The sequence below is a fragment of the Molothrus aeneus genome, chromosome 1 (genome assembly GCF_037042795.1).
Source record: "Molothrus aeneus isolate 106 chromosome 1, BPBGC_Maene_1.0, whole genome shotgun sequence".
Taxonomy (NCBI): Eukaryota; Metazoa; Chordata; class Aves; order Passeriformes; family Icteridae; genus Molothrus; species Molothrus aeneus.
In genome coordinates, this window is record NC_089646.1 from 128,351,377 (window position 1) to 128,373,464 (window position 22,088).

The following is a 22,088-nucleotide window of genomic DNA, read 5'->3' on the forward strand; positions in this document are numbered from 1 at the left end:
AAAACTGTAAAGATAAAAGAGGAAACACTGTTTAAAAGTAATTGTTCATATAATTACAATGAAATTGTGAAATAGAAAATTACTTAGTGTTTTTCAATGTCTAAGGAGAAACTGGATAATGATTATGCTATAAATTGTTCTTCCATTGCTGTTAGAGTACAGAAAGACAAAAAAGATGAAAAATCCAGGAACTAGAATTGTGGCTTTGAGGTATTGAGAGGAGTTCACATCTGGCAGGATGACTCAAGTAACTTGAACACTAATGTTACCCTCAGGCAGCTTGGATTCCAGAGGATCATAGAATCCAGGATCAGTTCCTAGGCCCAAGGAATCTCGAGATACTGTTCTAACAGTGAGCTAGAAATATTCCACTTCATGTCGGATTTTCATTTCTGATCCAGGCAGAATTAGCTTTAATAACCTTCGGTTCCATAAAGCCTTGGAAAAGATTTTCCCACTGCTTAAATCCTAGCTTTTTCATCTTTATGAAGTACTGTAGCTTTTGTTCTTTATTTTCATTGACTTTATTTTTGAGAGAATAATTTCAGAAACAAAGATTGAAATTTACAAGTCAAGAACCTCAAAGTAAAACAATTTGAGAATAGCTCCAAATTCACTAATATCTGAACAGCCACAGACATAACCAGTAATCTGAAACAGGTTCAGAGAAACTAGTGCAAATCAGAGTATATTTCTAAGGCAAAAAAAAGTGCATAAAAATTAATTATTGAAATAGCATACAGATGAGCACACTTCATCATGCATTTTACGAAAACAAAAAATCCCTCTCCTTATCGAAGTTTTTACATGTGGATAGAAATATTTATACATTTCCTTTATACTAGGTTTCATGTAAAACAGCATCATTTCAAAACAAATGCTTGACTGAGTTTTAAATGTCAAAATTTTTAATATACCATAGTTTTGGAGAATTTTAAAAAAGAAATATTTCTTTCAAAGGATTTTTCAGATCCTGTTTTTGCTTCTGCATGCAAAAGTAATTTCACATTCACTTAAAAATATGGTGACATATGATCTGAATACAGAGCAAGCATTAATGAACTTCTCAGACTCATATCCAGAGGGCAGCCATGAAGTTAATATATAAAGAGTTCTTTACTTGCTTTGGAAATTTTTTATATGGCCCCTCTTTTAAAGCAACACCTCTATCAATCATTGTATCTGATCTGAAGTCACCATTTCCTCTTGACTGGCTCACAGCTTTCAGTTTGATATTCTTATTTCTATTTACACACAGCTATGTAAACTTTTTTGGTTTGCAACAATTTTGAAAATATCTTAATTACTGTACTTGAGCAGCATAACTTAAAAGCCACTGTATTTCAAGTGGCAAGTTATTTCACAGAAATTGTCATGGGCTCAAATTCTCTCTCCATATATTTCATGTGTAAATAGGAACTACGATGTTCTGCAATCACACACAGGTATTGTGAGTGTGTACAAGTATTCCTAAATCACAGAATATGCATTATACAAATATAAACAACATAAGCTTACATAAGCATACACTTTTCACTCTATTTTTCAGTTAAGCAAAGTATAAGACTTCAGCAGACACTCTTTCTGTGTACTTTAAAGTAGATAGGCTTTTCCTTGTTATTTCAAAGAGAATAATAAATACTACAAGTGCTCTGGAAAATTCCAGCAAAAATAAGGGTTATAAAAGACACAGATATGTAATATCCATATAATCTATGTAAAGCTGGCTTCTGCAAAGCTATTTGGTACCTCTTGGGATTTACCCATGGCCCCAAGTAGTCAGTTTTAAGATGCATACATAATCATCAAGTACTATAAAAATATATTTACTGCATGTGTTTATCTCTTAAAACACAAATCACATTCCCAGTTTGTAAATCAAACATGGCAGTGTCAGCATGGCAGAGCTAATGGCACACTCCACATCAGTTATACCTCTCAAGATCATAGTAAGCACCCTCAGAATAGGTACGGCACATCGTACGGGAGCGGAGCAATCTGATTGCATCTTCACAAAATAGAGGATACATTGTGTGATCCTGGCTGTCAAAACAGAATGGGTGAACACAATGAAAAGCAACAAAAAGATGAAACAAGGACAAAACAATATGAAAAGCAAGCAATGTCAGCAATAGAACAAAACACTGGAACAGAACATGACTGGAACTTTGGTGAACTTTGAAAACTACTTTTAAAAATTTAAGTATATTGGCTCACAGCTACAAGAGCTACTAGACTGAGAAAGGTATCACTCTCCAGTTTTATCATAACCTTTAGCACAGCCACTCATATATGGTTTTATGCATACTAAAACCACAGTATTAGCAGGCATTAGTGTTTGCTGGTTTAAATTATTTTCTTTATGTATTCTCTAAAAGACGTCAGAGTGATGTAAATAAAGCATTATCTTTGAGGACCATCAATTATAGACTATTGGAAGTGATAAAATATTCAAGTGAAGCACAGGAAGAATTACCCTGGGTTTGTGTGCACACTATATTAACAAATCTAAGGATGATACTAACTCAACTTCTAAGTTTTCTACCACTATACACAGACAAATAAGACCAGAAGGGGACATGTAGGTACACAGAAGTACATGCATTATCCACACATAGTCACACAGAGGAAAACATATACCTGACATCCCTGTAATGGTGATCTGAGGACTGGGTGTACCGGGAACGAGGTAAAGTAACATAATGACTGAGGTGATGGCAGAAAGAAAAATACAGATATGAGACAATAAGATGGAGAAGGAATGATACACAACACAAAACAGAAAACATTATAATCATAACATTATGGTTTAAGAACACTGGACTTATTAACAAAATAATATGATATATGGTTCTAAACATAAATTATCTAGATGATTCACATATTTATTCTGAGAAGCCATTGGGAGATTATGGATCAAGAAGATAGCTAAAATTTGGGATTTTCTACAGTATTTCAATTAGGAAGAAAAAATGCATAAATCTCTGAAAGCAAATCAAGAAGTTGGATTGCTTATTTCCTTTTTTGAAGGCAGTCATAACTTTAGTATGAATAATATCTTTGAAAGAGATTTACCTAATCTGTCTGAAAGGCTACCACCATTTTGAAATCTGTCCCCACGCAGCTCCAGAGCTTTCACATTTCTACATGTGAGTTCTCCTAATACTGATCATATTGTGATAAAAGGTGAACTTAGATCAAAATGTTTAATTATTTAAATAAATAATTAAGAGATGTAACCTCAGTACCAGAATATGCCAAAAAAACCAAAAACAAATGCAATTCAAATAATAAAAGTAAGTTATTTATATTTTGTTTGTATTATGAAACAATGTCAAAATTTATATATTTTCAATATATTGGCTACTCTAAATATTCTCCAATTAGCAAAAATAAAAGAAAGTAATTTTACTTTTACTACAAATATAAGCATGCAGTATAGGGAAAAGGGTTTGGAAAAGAGAGGGGTTTACCAATAACAAGGAGTTTGTGACTACAGTTTCCATGAAGCTGGGATATTTCAAAGGGAAGTCTAATCACAACTGTCCACATTGGAAGTGTAAACTGACTTCACAAGAAACATGGAAAACCTCACCCTTCATTTTTATTTCTCATATCTTAAAATTTGCTTATGATTACTGTTTTCCCAGTAATCAAACACACTGTTACCAGTAGGCATATTACATACATTTATTATATTTACCTCTTTTGCATGAGGATAAAATGCAGCATCACCCACATGAAAATATTCCTTATATTATGTTAATTATATATAGTATGAGATGTCTTTGTGTTCACTTCTTGTCAAATAAATGCAAAAGAATTTCCACTATAAACAACAAACTTAAATCCCTGATTATGCAATTTAAACTTTGTAGTTTGTTACAAGAATGAGGAGCTGTAAACAATTCAACAGGGCCCAATTTAACATGGTATAGTTAAAATTTGAAGAAGAACTAATAATTATTAAAATAGTCACAGAGTTTACACTGCAAGCTGTGAAAAAGTATGAATGTTTCTAAAGTAATGTAAAGACCTAAGTATCAAAAGCAGTCTACCCATAACTGCCTGTCAGTCAGCATGTTGTCAAGAAACATTAAAAAAAATTCACCACAATCTTAAAATATTCTTTGGAATATATGCACACCCACAGGAAGAACAATCAAATAAAAATCTAGGAGTCTACCCCCAGGAGCTAAATGTAGGATGATGGCAAACAACTGCATACCAGGTTATTCTCTCCACTACATGGATACATTGCCAGGCTATGTCCACATCAATATGCCTTTAAATTATACAGGTGCAACCCTGGAATTAACATCTCAAAACTCTTGCTCTACTATTAATAAGCAATGAAGTGTTTCCAGCTGGGAGATGACATTTTAATTTTAACAATTCAGTTTATCTTTCCAGTGAACTGCTGACAAGTTTTCCTGGTAGTTTTTGAAAAATATATGACATAAATAAATGCAATATATTTAACCATTATTTAAAAACCAATATCTTAAACAAAACTAGGACTTTAGGCAGAACATGTGCTGCAGAACATGAGTGTGCACAGAAATGCACATGCTATTTGCAAGTAGATTACTCACTGCCCATAAGAAGGAATGCCCCAGACTGTTCACTTCACTGATTTGGACATGAATGAGACACCATCAGTTCATGTTCTGCTTAGGATTTCAGTCCTAATAGCTTTTCATATCTCCACCAAACTATGTTGATTGCCCAATTTCTGGTATTGAGTTTTGTTTTAATGCTTCTAGAAACTCAGAACTCCAGTGTCATTACCAAGTTCTGGGAATTTTTCTTGGGAATTTCTGGTAGGAAGTTCAATCTTTTCCCTTTTTTTTTTTTTTCATTCTGTCCAGGATTTCAGAATCAGTATGATAGCATTTAGATGGCATTTAGAGACAACCACTTATGCAATTTGATATGCAATAACTTGCAACAAGTTTAAAATAAGCTTCTTCATCACCCAGAACTTTGCCTATCTATATATAGGAGTGGGGTTAGCTTGAGCTTATACTTGACCTGACCCTCTGGAATTACTTTCTATTCATACTTTTCCTTTTTTCTCAGAGCCCATGTTAACCATGCTATTTAACTTGACAGAATCATAGAATCACTATCAAAGATCATAAAACACAACCCTTGACCAAATACAACAAGCCCACTAAACTATATTGTAAAGTGCCACTTCTACTCATTTTTTGGACACTTCCAGAAATGGTGATTCAACCATTTCCCTGGAGAGTGTGTTCTAATGCATAGACTCTCCTCTCTTTCAGTGAAAAAATATTTCTTAATATCCAGCCTGATTCAACATGCAGAGCAAAATGCTTCAATGTCATTTTTCTTCTGAGCATCCAGCCAATATGATACTAGTTGATTTTTACCATTAAATATATTACTATACATTTTTATCATTTTATATATTTAGGTTTAAATAAATTCCTTTTGCTTTTATAAATATATTAGCAACACCAAAAATGCCCATGACTTATTCTCAATGTCCAAAACTGAAACACTTGGCTAATCCCCAGTACAAACTGCTTAAAATCATAAAGTAAATGTATTATAATGTAGTAAAAACATTAAGCTTTGCATTGCCTAAGTGCAAAAGAACTCTAAAAATGTTCCAGATCTCCATCTCAACTAAATATATCATTTGAGCTGTTAATAAAAATCATTACCCTATATGCACATATACACGGGAATGCTCAGAAGACAATCGAGACATGGACAAAATTTAGATCTATCAGATTTTAATATGACAAAAGAACTCCAGGATACCTTTTTTTCTTTTTTTTTTTGCAACATTGATTTAGATTTCTAGCCTCTTATTACACATTCTTTACTTCCTACATTATAATACCTCATGGTACTAGTATGTAAAATGATGGCATGGCAAAATGAGCCTAACCCACATCCTAACAGACTTATGAAATATTACCTATTTTGTTACAGATAGAATAGACAGAAAATTTGCAGCTACAATTCATCATTTTACTTGAAATAATGAAGTTTTTCGAATAAGGCAGCATTATAGGTTTTGCAATATGATCATTATTATACACATCCACACAACCATCTCCCCTTCCACACCATATCAGGTGAAAAATGATTTCCACTGTTCTGACAAGAAGATTCCAGGTACATAGGTAAACAGGATAGCTTTCCTTTTTCTAAAAGTGAACAGAAAATTAATTAAAAATTTTCTGATATTTCTCACCTATTTGTCCATTTTCTTACAAAATTCAGTGAACCATTAGGGTAAGAAATCAGTGATTCAGCAACTGATTAGATTGCCAAATTGGAAGTACTTAGTATCCAGGATCAGGCTTAGAAAACCAGAAGAGTCTCAGAAGCATGCTTGAAAACACTCACACACAGAGTACCTCACTTGAGCCTCATGGAATACCTTTCTGTTCTTCCTATGCAGCAAGGGGAGTTTAACCTGCTCTCTATTGCTTGGGATATTTTATTTAATAGTGAAGAAGAGGCATTTAGGAGATAATTTATTCCATTCAATTTTCACTCTCTGTGACCAGGTCCTAAAATTTGATTGACATTCCACCTTCACTAGTACAGTGGGTAGTAGAGGCCCAAATGTTTTTGTGGAAAGGCTAAAGTGCTGTGCATTATTACACCCTTGTGCTTATTGGAATATCCTTAAATAATTCTGAATACAAAACAAGTCTTTGTGTTCCTTTCTGTTAAAGCCTGCATGAATGAAACTTCAAAGAAATTTCTCTCATCCTATCACTGTTTATCTATTCCCATATTCAACTATTTACAGTGTATTATCTGATTGCAATTAAAGCAATATATTGTATCATTTGCAATAGTATTATCCTCTATTTTCAGTAACACTCCTTTACATTTTTTTCAACTAAAATAACAAATTAAATGTAGGGAAATTATAAAATTCTTTAAATCATTAAAAAATAAATATTATTTTTTACTGGTATGAACTTGCCTTTAACCAAATACTCCCGAATTTCTCAAGTTACAATTTTCTGAAAACTAGCAACGTGATAAAACAGAAATTAGCTTAATCAGACTGCAGAGTAAGAAACAGGTGGTTCTTGGGGTCAACCAGTTGGAAATTTAGGGGGGAAAGAGCCACTGAAAGTGGTAGAAAAGAGAAAGCTGCCATATGAAATTTAGGGTAAGCACTATGGTAAGGAAGGAAGTGAAAAATTGTTCTTGGGATCACACTGACTGTGAGGTTGAGCACAGAATTGTTCAAGGGAAAAGGAGCCAGGAATAATAAAGTGATATGGATTCAGAGAAAAGGCACAGCTCTGTGAGTAGCTTGCTCATTTCAATAATGGAAAGCAACTAAACTAAAACTACTTTTTCCAGGGCCCAGTTATGCCATTCTAAAAGATTATATTCTCCTCTGAATAAAGCAACAGTTAATGTTCTCTGTGGTAGAATGTTTTCCATGCTGCTTCCCAAACACCTGGCAAATCACATCAACAAACTATGTGAACAAAATGTGAAGTCAAGCTCTTAACTCTTAGAAAATGTCAAATGCCATTCAAGAATAAAGCACTGGTTATGTAATTTCCCCTGCTACATTTCACTGAACACATCAATAGAATAGTTTTATTTAATAATTGGTTTTTTAAAAGAAAAAAACAGATTTTCTTTACTTATAAACATGAACATCCATCCAATAATGGTATGGATGCTTTTTGTTACACTGATTCTATAGAAATTTCTGCTAATCTCCTGAAATAGATGAAATCCTAGAAATGTTCCATCTGAATGTAACTGACAATTTGAAGACTTTAGTTGTGAAACAATAGCAATTATCAGCAGAAAATTATCAGCTGACACACATTCAATCAAGATGACTTTAAATAACAAAATCAGTATCACATTATCACAGTGCTCCCATACTGCCTTTTAAATCATTGCTCCAAAGGTGCAACACTGAAGTCTTTTATCAGAACTGCATTGTTTTTAACACAGGCTTGGGTTTGGGTTTTTGGGGGTTTTTTGGGTTTTTTTGTTTTGTTTTGTTTTTTGGGGTTTTTTGTGTGTGTGTGTGTGTGCATTTTGTGCATTTTATTCTGAGGAATATATCTATGACTCTTGGTGGTGGGATTTTTTTAAAAAATTTGGCTCAAAGCTTCTTCTTTACCACCTTCCTACTTCGCCATCCCTGCTGGAGATAATCATCCTTCAGCAGACTCATGGAGGTACCAGGTGGGTGGTGCTGATAATTGTGCAATTAAACAGTGATTTGAAAGGAGAAAAAGAACTTAAAGACACACTGCAATTATTGAGAATCAAACGAGTGCAAACATTTTATACCATAGCTATAAGCAAATTTTCAGCAATGCATTTCTTTTTCTTTACTGGGTATTCAAAGATGCAAAGCAGTGACATTACATATCCCCATATGGGCATGTTACCCACACAGTACACACTACTGAAACCTGAAAAAATTGTCCCAAAATTTCCAAACAAAGCATCAGGAACTCTTTATACTTTATAATATCTTTGTATTTTAATTTGCATTTAAACGATTTTGCAGTAAAATTTAACTAAATAATAAATAAATGGCTATGTAGTTACCTATTATTCAGGTCTGTATTTATAAAGACTGGGGGAAAAAAAAGAGTTCTTTTCAGTGTTTTAACATGGAAAAATGTATCAAAAAAACTTTACCTAGTTTGACCTAATCTGGCATCTATTTAATAACAGTATTAGATTAGGAGTCTGCTACCCATAGATGAAGCAACTGCACAGTTTAAGATGACATTTAGAGATGTAAAATTTATGTTGCTCTTGCCCACCTTTAACTTTGTGTCAAATAATAGAAGAAGATATTTAGCTAACATTTACCAGGCTCTTTGTAGTGAATTATTTTGGTCCTAACTGGTTTGATTATAGCAAATGGAATTGTTTGGCATGTATTTCAACATTCACTTTATGTTAAAAAATCCAAGTCACATGGTTTCAACAGAATAAAAAAAACCAAACAAGTGTGTATTCAAATATGTGAATGAAATATCCTCTCAGTAACAGGGTGTGATAGTCCTGCTAGTCCCAGCACATCCAGATAACATCTTTAAAGTGATTTTAAAATAATGGACAATATTTCTCTAAATAACCATGCTTATGACTACCCAATTAGTTTAACAAAACAGGTAGCAACTTTTCTTCTTTCAAATGGAAAGTGTGCAATAGCTTTGATGAACAAATAGTGGATAATTTCCCTTTTCTCTTGTTTTCTTGGAGGTGCTTCTCAGAAAAACACTTACTCCAGGAGCTTTCTCATACATTTCTCCTACAGGACTACTTGAGTTAGGCATTCTCAGAATGCTCTGGCTTTAAATACTTATCCTAAATAGCCCATGGGAAACTTTATTCCTCAGGGAGAACCCACTTTGGACATCAAATACAGTTAAATCAATACTTGTTAAATAATATCTAAGTTTGTTGAAGTTGTGGGCCTGAGTACAATTTTCCCACACTGTCTTGGTAAACAGTTGTTAACTGCAATTAACAGTTGTTAACTCTTGATATATCTTGCAGGAAAGAAACACATAGATATAGTTTGGTGTTTTTGTTGTTGTTTGTTTTTTTCTTTCTGGAACTATGCTAATATTCTCACATTTTTCCTCTAATTCACCTAATTATATTGATTGTTTAAATATAAAACTCTGAGGTTAAATCCAACTGTTTCCAAATTTTTCTCAATAGTTTCTATAGTTTCAGTTTCTCAAGGGAGGTAAAATCAGTTTTAGAAAATTTATCAAAACATGTCAAACTGACATTTACAAGGTTATTCCATTACAGAAAATGTTCTTATGGAAATTGGGTCCATATTAGGTCATAAGCATTCATATTTCTTTACATTACAAACCTTGGCTATTTCATAGGAGTGTGAGTACCCACAAAAAACTTCACATTTTGATAACAATTGACGAGTAGATCTATATTAAATATACAGGTAAAAATTTGACATGGTTTCTCAATTTGAGTTAGCAGTATACACAGTGCAATTTCACACATTTGTTAATATAGCAACAGATACAAATCTAAATGGTTAATTTACCCTTACATTTTACAGAAATAATTATATTATATGGCCATATTTTACATAATTAAGGGTGTTTGAAATTAAAATTATGTCCAAATGTGTCTTTCAGGGTTTTTAAAAATTATTTTTTTTCCTATTCTAACTATGCCTTCAGTTTTGAAGGAATGTTTCATTGCCATTAGACTTGAGGTCAATAGACTTTTTTATGTGGTTTCAACTAACTCCTCAGCACAATATACTTTAGAGAACTTAATGCTGAATTATCTAGAAAAGGAAGGAAAGAATTTTCTTACTCATATTCTCAGTCACACTTTAACTTAGCATCTGAGCAGTCTACAAGACTATTTCAAAATCCTCTTTTTGCAAGCAGCTTCAAAAGCTGTTTCATGGAAACAAGAAGCATCAGAGCTGTGGGAAGGAAATGTGTGATTTGTTTTCAAAGCAAAGTGTGGATAACATGTAGACAGATTACAAACCTATACAAAAATGCAGTTTTTCAACTTCCCCCAACTGCCTGCCATTCTAGATGTTTTCAAGAGCAATACTATTAAAGAGCTGCTTTAGGGATACCATTAGGTTTTTATTATATAGCAGAGACAGTATCATAAATACTCATTAAAAAAATTGAAATATAATAATTTTTCCATGCAAAAAATCACTGTCAAATTAACAATGAATATAAAAGAATATAAATATTTGGAAATAGTCTTTTCCTGTTCAGAGATTGCATGTTGCAATAGAGGCATAGCTACTCAATAATTAGCTTGCACAGGCAACAACTCACCATGTGAGAAGAGGGGATGTTACAGACAGTATATACAGTGTACAGACAATGTATAAAACTGTGTTCAGAGACTCAGAGCACCCCTCTCAAGCAAACACCTATTAATCTAGAACGGCCATGAAAATTCAATAATCTCATCCCCAACAACCTTCTGACATTGTTTTTCTGAAGTGCTCTAAAAAACCCAGTTATTTTTCTCTAAATCAAGTCTGTCAGTCCAGGAGGGATTATTTGACTGAAGGGATGGAAAAACATTGTAGTACTGAAATTCAAGCAACCTTTCACAGCTACGTATTTATCTGGGAGGCAGCAAATGAACTTGCACAGTGAGCAAATGCAGAGCATTCCATAAGGCATACACAGGCTGTAGGGATGAGTTTAGATTCTGTTTCAAGGATGACTGGTCTAAAAATCAACATAACATTGCACCCCAAAAGGATTCTGTAGTCATCTTTTAAAGAAACAGCACAGAATATTCAAGTTATTGCCTTGTGTATGAAAATCATATTCTAATGAATCAAGTGAATATATTTTTTCCATAATTTAAACAGAAATAGTAATTATTTTAATGCAAAAAAGAGGTTGACTTCATGATCTACCGTGATGAATACATTTATGATCTACTTGTGATGAATACGCTTCCTATTCTAGATGATAAATATTTCACTGTTTTTTCATTAGCTTTATTTTTGCCCATTTGACTTTTTTATTCACCAAATTAAATTACAAATCACTTTGAATAGATTTGGGTTTTAATTCCTTTTGATACTTTTTTGTAACATGTCTTTGGGAAAAATTAATTCATTTTTTAATCTTATGAAATTAAGATATAATGTTTTGAAAAGTATTTTCTTGCATTCCATACGATCATTGATGATCACATTACTTAGGAAATATGGTCTCTTAAGAAATATTTATTTTTTCTGTTCAATATTGCTAACAAAAAGCCACTGATTTCTCAAATTCTTTGTATTACTGTTAGAAACCCTAGAGATGTGTTTTGATGTCACTTGAAGAACCTGTGATAGCTATCTGTAAAAGCATTAACTTCAAATGCTAGTCCTATATTCCTCAAGATTACAAAACATATCTGTACTACTCCTTGGTATATGCAATTATAAAATAAGACAAAAGCTAGCATTATGCCTCTCATTATAAAGTGCAGGAATTTCAACTTGGTGCAAAACAGCTGAAATATTTTTAAAATTGAAGATAATAAATGCTTTCTGTTTTGATTTTCTACCTAAAGACAATGAGGTGGAAAAGACCAATAATTTTTTTAATGTAACAAAGTCATTGCCACAATTAATTCAGCTAAATTAACTACATTGTTCAATTATTGCTGCAATTCTTTTTTACATCATTAAAATTCATAGAGGTTGCTAAAGCTCTACTTACTGTTTGGGAAGTTCCATTAGGCAAAACATAATTCATAGTGAGATGTAGCTTCTAAACACAAAGACTCTGATTTCATACATGCTGTCCTAATAATTTTTTCCTTTTCTTTTTTACCAAGGGTCTCAGAAGGTTGAGCAAAGACAAAAACAGAACACAGTACTAGAATATACTTTTGTTACATATGTGAACTGCACTGTATCCAAAGGGAGCATTACATTAACACTGAGCTGAAATTATCTACTTTTATGCCTCTTTATTCAGCAGCAAAAACAATCAAGTCTACTAAAGTTTTTAAAAAAATATTTGGTACTTAAAGAATTCACTGTATAACACACAAAACAAAAATATTTTATATGAAAAAGGACAACTAAACTATTCAAATTTTATATTATACATTTTCTCATAGATTTTTTCAGATTCCCTCCTGGCAAACATACACTCACTGGACAGTTTTGTCAGCCTTATGTGCTCTGATATTTTGTAATGTATGTCATGTGACTGGTGGATAAAGGAGAAATGCTAATCTCTGGGATTAGGTACGTAATTTATTTTAGCAAACTACCCTGCTGAAGTTACTCACATTGATGCCTGTAGGCTGCAGCTGCTCCTAATTCCAGCCAGGTACTTACCTCTCTCTGTCTGGGGAGTAGTGGTCCTCTACTGCTCGGTGTCTGTCCATCCGGTTCAGGGTGTTGTAGTGCGCAGGGGTGGATCGAGTCCCTCGCAGTCCCTGATCCACATTCCGACTAAGGATAAAAGATATCAGACCCTGAGTTTTGCCTGCCTCCTCTCACTGCTCTGTGCAAACAATTATCAGCAACCACACTGGTAACAAGATCTGTTAGCTGACCAGACTTTTCTATACATTTAAAGTAAAATAATTTTAAATCTTAAAGTAAAAATTAAAAAAATGTCTCATTTAGAAAATGGTGCCAAGTCCATGATAGGGATAGAGTTGTCTTTTTTTGTTCCAATGTGTTCTAGAAATATAAGGAAAGCTTTTTCATTTCTTCATTAAAAATGTTAATCTTGCACAACATTTCATTAGTCTTTCCAGACTTCAAGCAAAAATTCATTTCTGATGGAAACATGCACTGTAAATAATTTTTCATGAGTTCTTGATTTTGGCTTTACTATAAAGATGTAAATTGTAGTAGGACACAATGGAGACTTGTGGCTGTTACAGTAGAGTGCAGCCTGATGAAAACATGGTCGTTTGAATTTAAAAATAGGACTGTATGTAGTACCCACTTAGTGGGTTAGTGCAGGCTTGGGTAAAGATCACCTGTTCTAATTAAGACCAAAGCTTTGCCAATCGATTGTTTTGCTCAGTTTATCTATCAATACCTACTGACACACATTTTACTTTTTGTGCTCTGTAAAACAAATCCAAGAATAGGAAAATAGGAGACAATGGTTAACTGTAATAATTATTGGATAATAAAAACATAATTGTTTTGTATCAAATTGAAAATAACAAATTGGATGCTTCGCTCCACACAAGTTCAAGACCAATAAATTCTTTTGTCTCCTGTCCTTTATTACAATCTTCTCTAGTGTGAGCCTCAGTTTCCTTTATTGTTTTGATTTTGTATGGCTCAGTTCCCCTTTCTTTTCTTGTTACTTTGTCTGCCCTTTTGGTACCTGTCATATTTAACCTTTGTCTTTTACCACTTTCTGACTAATGTTAACTTGTACTGCTGCTGCCATGACATTATTTATTTCTGCATATAAGTGCTATAAAGATGTTGCATTACACATAAATTTTTGCCTTCAGCTCTACCTCATTTGTCACAAAGCATTTTCCACTCTGGCATTCTTGAATCGAAATACTGGGTTTACTCTGGCTAGTAAAGAGTAACAAGAGCAGTAACAAGATCTTGACAGCTACGATGTAGTGGGCCTTTGGGGGAGTTTATTAAAAAACTATGTAGGATTGAGGACTGCAAAATGGTTTCTAATAAATAACAGCAACTCCAATGGCCCAAAACCTCTTGCCTGCAGGAAAATCTCTGGGCATGCAGAATGCTCACTGCAATTTGGACATCTATAGAGTAGCACATGTATAACAAACAGGGTGCAAAATGTGATAATTCTTATAGATTTCCTGAATAGACGTGCATTTTCAGTAGAACTAAAAAAGATATTTCTGTAACTCATAGCTTATACTTCTCTTCTGCAAATCCTCAAACTCTCATAACCAAATTTTCTGAGCTCAACAAGTCCTCAAAGAATTTGTTTGGTGTGTGGGCAGGAAAATATTACTCAAATAATACATTTGATTCTGACATTGTAGGAAACAGCTGCAATAAATTCAAAACTATATTTAAAAATTTAGCTTTAGGAAAGTTAAAAAGCAAGAGATTTTGAACATGTAAAGAAATCCAAGACTACAAGAAAATGAAAAGTGGATTTTTCAATGGTGTTAAACAAGTGTTAATCATCAGCTTGGGTAAAAATTCTGCCAAAAATGCACACAGCATGCATGCAGACAGAAAAACACAAAAACACAAACACACACACACAAAGAGGTTTTGCTTATATTTATGTCTATATCCAAGAAAAATAACCTTTGGAGATTTAGCGTAGGCAATTACTTAGGCTGAAATCAGTATATTAAAAATCAGAATAGGCCCCTTTGTGTCTATCACTTATGTCTCATTTCAAGTCAGGCTGACTTGGTTTTAGATGGGTTTAGATTTCAAGTAGAAGCACACCGTTTCTGCCTTTTAGCTGTATGAGATGATGGGGGATAATTTGAAATCCTAATATCTCACTAATGCAAAAGGCTATCATATAGGCTATATCCATTAGAGGAAATGGTAAGTAAAACATAAGTAAGATATTATGAAGTCAAGAGAATTTTAACTTAACAAAAATGTCGTGGTTTGAGAGGAAGTGAGTTTTTTGGGATGCTGTGGTCAAACCAATAGATGCTCAGATTTGAATATTGGCACCTGGTGTGGCCATTGGAGACATGGATATGCCTCTGAGAACACGCGGTTAAAAGCAGAGCACTCCCAGGAAATCTCTCTCTTGGGTTCCAGCGGGGAAACAGGCCGACCTCTCCCCTGCCCAGCTGCTGCGGCTGGGCGGGGCAGGGGACGCCGCGCGGCCGGGTGAGGTAGGGCCTCGGACAGAGAGGGCAGGTGAAGAGGCCCTTGAGGATGGAAGGGCAGAGGAACATTGGAGAGTCATCGGGAGAGAGAGAGAGAGAGAGAGAGAGCCAATGTCTGTGCCTGTGCCACCTTGAAATTTGATAGCAGCCGGCCGAGATGGAGAAGGAAGGGGGGGGGGGGCTGTGGCGAGAAGGTGCCCGGCAGGGCAGCGTGGGAGTTCTGGACAGGCAGAGACTGAGATTTTTAACCCTTTTCTTGGATGATGGAAACCTCACAAATGCTAATTCTCCTGATTCTCCTGGAGCTGAATGAGAAGAGAGGCAGAGATGAGATAAGAGGAAATGGGCCACAAGAGAAGTGGAGAAGAATCTTGGGTGGGAGGAGGTGATGGAGTGGCCTTTGGCTGACTTTTCTTGTATAGCCATGGACAGAACCATTTTATTCCTGTGACACAGAGACTGCATTTAGGGGGAGGCAATGGCTTGGAGCCAAGAGAGTGCAGCGATGCTATGGGAGTGCATGAACAGAGACAACGGGTGAGGAGGGTGGTGGTTGGTGCCCTCGATCTTCAGTGGAGGAGAAGATCTCTGTTCTTGAGACCCCTCGGCCCCAGGGGGTGAAATCTGGGGGGGACAGGTGTCCTGAAAGTGAGAGACTGTGCTCTTTCTGGAACTGGACAAAGCACCCTTAAAAGGAAAACCCTAGAAGCAGCTCTGGTCCATGGGCAGTGGTGAGAGCACTGGGCATGGAAGGAAGGTGTCACGATGGCAAATGATCTCTGGGCAGTGCCACGAGTGACAGGAAACACAAGAGGTTTCAACTGTGTTTTCCAGGGGAAGCCTATGGCCCAAGAGGGACTCCTCACTCCTTGATGAACTGAGAATTGGTTATCTAAAGGGTGGTGATGGACTGAGAGTTGGTGATCTGAGGGATGGATGTATTGGAAATTTGGTTGGGGGAGGAGGAATGTTTATGGAAGGCTTTCATTCTTTCTGTGTTTTTCTTTTTACATAGAGTTGTAGGTTAATAAAGTTTTCTCTTCTGTATTCCTAAGCTGGAGCCTGCTTTGCTCTACTCCTGGTCACATCTCACAGCAGACACCAGGGAGAAGGTATTTTCATGGGGGCACTGGCATTGTGCCAGCGTCAAACCATGACAAAAAAGAACAAAGATAACAGAAAGGAAAGCAGAACAAAAGAGAATTAGGATGTCTGAAAAAAAGGGAGATGAACATGGACCTGCCAGAAAGTATTGGATAACAGATCTTCAGTATCAAAGGGGAATTGTGAACATTATGGGCAAAACAGAAAACTTCCACTTTCATTTCAACTGAATTACTTCATCTGGAAACCTACCCATACATAGCAATAAAAGGGCTGGAAAACAGGTTTCATTCCCATTTACATCTATCTCTCTGCTTCCTTTCTCTTAAGAAAGCTTATCCTGCAGAGTACTAAATCAATTATTACATGTTATCCAAAAGTACTAGGTTTTTGGAAGAAATTTCCTGGTCTAATTTTCTCAAGATAAATACTTATCAGAGATCTCCCAAGATCAGGAGTTGATACCTTTCACTATAAAATTGTATGTCTGTCAGTTTATTCTTGGTGATTTAGAAGTATGAAAGAAATAGTAGAAAGGAAGCTACTCTGGGCAGCAAGGGAGGCTACCCAGAATCCTAATTCTACAGAAATAAAAGGGTTGAAAACATCCACTGTCATATGAATGCTAAGGTAATGTCGAACTATCACATACTATAAAACATGGCACCTGTAAATAGCTCTAGGAAATGAAAATGTGGAGAGATATTTTTCTTTCCTTAGATTGGACTGTACTGAATTTTGAAGAAAATCAAGATATAAATAGTCAGAAGTAAGATACAATTGTGAAATCATATAATAATATTAAATAATATAGTAATAATAAACCATAAGTAACACGGAATTATATATAAATTAGGCACATCACTATAATGTAAAAAAACCCTTATTGGCTTAACATAATTTTGTAAGATCTAACCAATTCATTTTTGAAAATCTGGAGATTATTTCCAGTATTGGTACAAGATCAATACCAGTTTAACTTATTTAACTGCATAGTTGAACAAGAGTTTACCTTTGTGGGGGAGGGACACTGGGAGACCACGATCTAGTCCGTCCTATACTATCTCCACGGTGAGGGGACCCTGATCGAGAACAATGATTAGATGACATTACTTGCTCTGGCACTGACAGTGTTGAACTTTGAAGATCTCTCCCGTTATGTCGGTAATCTAAAAAGAAATGTAAATATTCAGTGAATCTGAAGTTGCACTTTTCAACTTCCTGCTGTATCTGTAGTAATGAGTTTCTCAGGATTTGATCAAGAATGTTATAGTGTGTTCTTGGGTTTTATAATAAAACACACATATGTAAATTGACTCCTGTTGTTATGCTTTATTTAAGTACAATTACAGTTCCTATAGTTATACTTCAATAGTATAGAAATTAATACCATGCACCAAACTGGGGACTTACCATTTATGGTTAATACAATGTATTAATAATAAAACAAATTAAACTGATTTTTCCTTAGAATAAAGAACCTAATTGTTGCATTTTTAATTAAAATTATATTTCAAATGTTGTGTAAAATGTTTTTCAAATAGAAATGTCCATAATTAAAAATTAATCCAAAATTTAGTTTAAAAATTTGGGATAGGAAGCTACTATGGAGTTAAATAGTGAGATTGAGTTCAAGAAAGATTTGTATTTCAGAAATATTTAAGGTAACAATGACTCAATGACATCAGATTTCACTCACAATTCTGAATTAAAAAATACATTTTCTTCACAAATATCAAGCACCCTGGACTAATCTTGAATAAACCTAACAGAAGGCGTAAATGGTCTAAGCAAAAGCCTCCAAGTTACACTGGCCTAAAAGGCTACCACATGGACATTTAACACAGGCTTTTAATGAAAATCTTTTTTAAAAGCTGTATGTGTTAAAAGTGATGGTCTTCATGTAATTGAAAAAGTTGAACTCACTGTCCCATGGTGCAATATTCTCTGTGGAAAAAAAAAATACTACATATACAGCAATTTCAAGTAAGTTTCCCCAAATTTTGTGATGATGAAATTAAAACATAACGATAAGAAATTGAAGATTTGCAATTGTTAACCTGATTATAACACTTAGCAGGAATAGGTCTTCAGAGAGTTCCTGGTGGCTGTGACAACTGATAGAACTGATTTCTTTGTTCCAAAGACAGTAACCAAAAAAAGAATACTTAGAGAAATCCACCCGGCACTGGAAAAATTCTGGCTCATGCAACTGTTATACTTTTCCCATGAGAATCTTCCAAGAGTAGAATAATCTTCTGCTCATGATTTTCTTATTTTTCTTCCCGGAAAATGTTCATTAGAACCTAAACAAAACCTTATTAATTCATTCCACTTTATGGTTCCAAGTATGTTCAATACTTTCAACTGAGTACTCATATTTACTATATGGCCTTACAACCAGGGATATATAGAAACAATTCTAATTCGTAAACAACTTCTTCCTTCTAAGTTTAGTATAAATGGCTTTGTGTGTATCTGGCGTGTGTACTAAAGGGAAAAAAAAAAGCGCATCACCCTTATATTCCACTAATATAATGATGCTGAGGATGACATAGTCTCTCCTCACTACACCACAGTCAAATCATGTTATGCGTGCCTTCAGCTAAGAGTCAGTAATGAAATACCAACTTTTATCCTATATACGAAGTAAATTATTATCACAAGCACTGAAAAAATATATAGGGGCCAGTGGAACATAATTCTGAGATCATCACAGGCAAGATGGGAAATTTTATGTGTTTTAGAAACAGGATGTTATTCACTCACTAGTAAAATGTAGGAGATAAATAAATTTTTTGCAAGTCAGTCTGGAAATCAATACACTCTGCAATTCTGCAATTTTTTAAGTAAAAGAGCTAAAGTAACAGTAGTGAAGAGCCCACCCTGCAGCAGACTCCTGGCAGGACCTGTGGACCTGTGGAGAGAGAAGCCCCCCCTGTAACAGGTTTGCTGGCAGGACTTGTGACCCAGCCTGGAGTAGTTTTGAGGGGCTGCACCCTGTGGGAGGGACTCATGCTGGAGCAGTTTGTGAAGAACTGCAGCCCATGGGATGAACTGACATTGGGGAGGTTCATGAGGGACTGTCTCCCATGAGAGGGACCTCACTCTGGAGCAGAGGGATAGAGTGAAGGGAGGAAGGAGCAGCAGAGACAACGTGTGATGAAGTGACTGCAATCCCCATTGTGGAGCTGAGAGGGAGGAGGTAGAGAGCCAGGAGGGAAGTTGAGACCAGAGAGAAGGAAGGGGTGGGGGCAAGGCTTTAAAATTTCAAGGGGTTATTTTCTCATTATGCTACTCTGTTATTTGCCATAAAATAATATCTCTGAGTTGTCTCTTTTGCCCATGACCATAACGGGGAGCGATCTCTTCCTGTCCTTATCTCCACCCACAAGTCTTCTGTTATATTTCCTCTCCTGTTTCCAGCTTGTGAGGGCAGTGATGGAGCAGTTTTGGCAGCCACTTGGCACCTAGCCAGAGTCAATCCACCACACATAAATGAGCAGCAAATTATTATAAACTTCTAGATATTGAAATAAAAAAACAATTACAGTACAAGAACAGAGAGAAATATTGTCTTATTATCCTAATAATACACATCTATTGACATAAAAGTCTATCTAGATAGATCTCCTTGCATACACAAGTAGAATTTGTTGAATTTGGAGATGAAAAACAATGTAGAGTAGTAACATGAAGAAATAGGTAAATCCTTTGAAAAAGTCAGCAGTTTATATAATATTTGATATGTGCAGACATCAAAGTATGAGGGGAATGAACAATACTCTAAGATTTTCTAGGTGAATAAACATAATGAAGGGCAAGGTAATCCATTAAAAAAACACAAACAAAAACCTCCTTTAAAATTCTAAAAAATGCTAAAAAAGTCTAAAAAATTCCTAGAAGTGAGAACAAGTAAATCAAAATTATTTAACTTATTACATCTGTACAAAGAAACAAATTAATTACTTTGGAACAGAAAGCCTCTTCCAGCTCTAATTTGTTATTGTAGTTGACCAAATGAGCAGCATTGTTGCAATAAATCAAAATATATGAGTTTGTAATTAATTGTCAAGTCTAATCCTGATCAAATATGTGCTTTACATCAATTTTGAGGTAGTCATGCAGTGCTTTCTGGTAACTAACTCTGGTACTGCTTCCTTATAACAATAACAAAGGCAGAAACAACCAGCATTCCTAGAAATTTTGCTGAATCTTGATAAACTTTTGCTACATTTTTTGAAGAAAACTAGAGATGTTTAGCTGTGATCAAAGAAATAGATTAATGTTGTCTAATAATATTGTTACCAAAAAAAAATTGACATTTATAATCCATTTACCTAAAACAAAGATAATTATATTTACAAACTCCTCTTTTTCCAACAGGCCACACATTGAAAAGAACTGTTTAAATAAGACAACCCACTAACATGTGTTAATGAGGTAATTTCAAAGTTATCCTTCAGTTTTGTAGAGTTAATGTAGCTCTGATTTAACTGCCTGTACTGTAGGTAATTTACCTTCCAATTTCAAAAACTATTGCACATCCTGAAAATAAGGTTAGAGAAGTTAAGTAAAAAACATTTTCTTGTGAAAATAAATTATAGACAGAAAAGACAGGGCAGCTTGACCAATGAGTTGCTATTGAGCAAAGCAGGTATTTATAGCAGTAGTAAAAATAGGATAAACATTATCCTGCTTGCAGCTATAAATATTGAGTCATTACCATAGAATCAAAGGCTCTGTAACTATGGCAAGCCTCTTAAATCAACATAGAGGGTACACAGAACCTGATAATCAGTGTAGACATAATCAGTGGTAAACAACTGTGAGCTGCAGACACCTAAAAGACAGACACATGACAAAGATAACTGCAATGCATGCTTAACTTTGAACTAGAAAGAAAAAAAAAAAATTGCAATGCCACCACCTTCTTCTGTCATGGGAAGGTTTCATTAAAAACTGATACATATGAAAAGAGGGATTTTACAAAGCACACTAAATACAGCTTCTTCAGACCTGAAGTTTTAGTTTTATCTGATTTAAGAGAGACTATTAATATATTGGACTTAAAATATTAATCCACACAGTATGTACTGTGCTATTATTATGCTATGCAGGTTACATATTCAGTAAATACTGATGATTGAATTGTTATTAAATTATGAATCTTTCAGGTCCAAAATTGCAGAAAATCACAAACTTCCAAATATTAGGTTTATATCAAACAGCCCTAAAATAGGCCTAAAAAGAATTAACTGAAGTGTATTAATGAAGATTTTAATTTAAATGCCTTGCTGCTTGATTTACTTGAAAGAAACTGTTAGTATGAAAATTGTTCAAGAAAGGCAGTACTAGAATGGCTGCTCATCATAGGCAATGTAATTGACCTGTTTCTGACACTGATGTTAAGTGGAGTTTTCTCCACTTTAACATCTGTATTTGATTGAAGCATCAAGCTTTCAGATATTGAACTTTTTAATACTCACAGTGGTTGGGCTTTGAACAAGCACTAATTAAAATCAATTATATAATCAAATTGCCAGAAATGCCTAACATACCAACATTTCACATATGGGCACTTTAGAGAGAGTTCAGTTCTTTCATACAAATGTGCT

General features: G+C 34.7%; 1 protein-coding gene across 29 annotated transcripts in view; it reads right to left on the reverse strand.

The window, feature by feature from the left end:
• The window catches only part of RIMS2 (regulating synaptic membrane exocytosis 2), a 444,895-nt gene that overhangs the window by 144,521 nt on the left and 278,286 nt on the right, over positions 1-22,088 (reverse strand). For 27 of the 29 annotated variants that reach the window (XM_066564614.1, XM_066564744.1, XM_066564543.1 and 24 more), the window contains 2 exons: positions 17,483-17,639; positions 12,878-12,994 (listed from right to left, as the gene is read on the reverse strand). In XM_066564614.1, the coding sequence (XP_066420711.1) occupies positions 12,878-12,994; positions 17,483-17,639 (274 nt within the window). Of the gene's footprint in view, positions 1-1,935; positions 2,044-2,640; positions 2,707-12,877; positions 12,995-17,482; positions 17,640-22,088 lie in introns of all 29 variants that reach the window. The other 2 variants (XM_066564735.1, XM_066564535.1) reach the window with 2 other exon arrangements.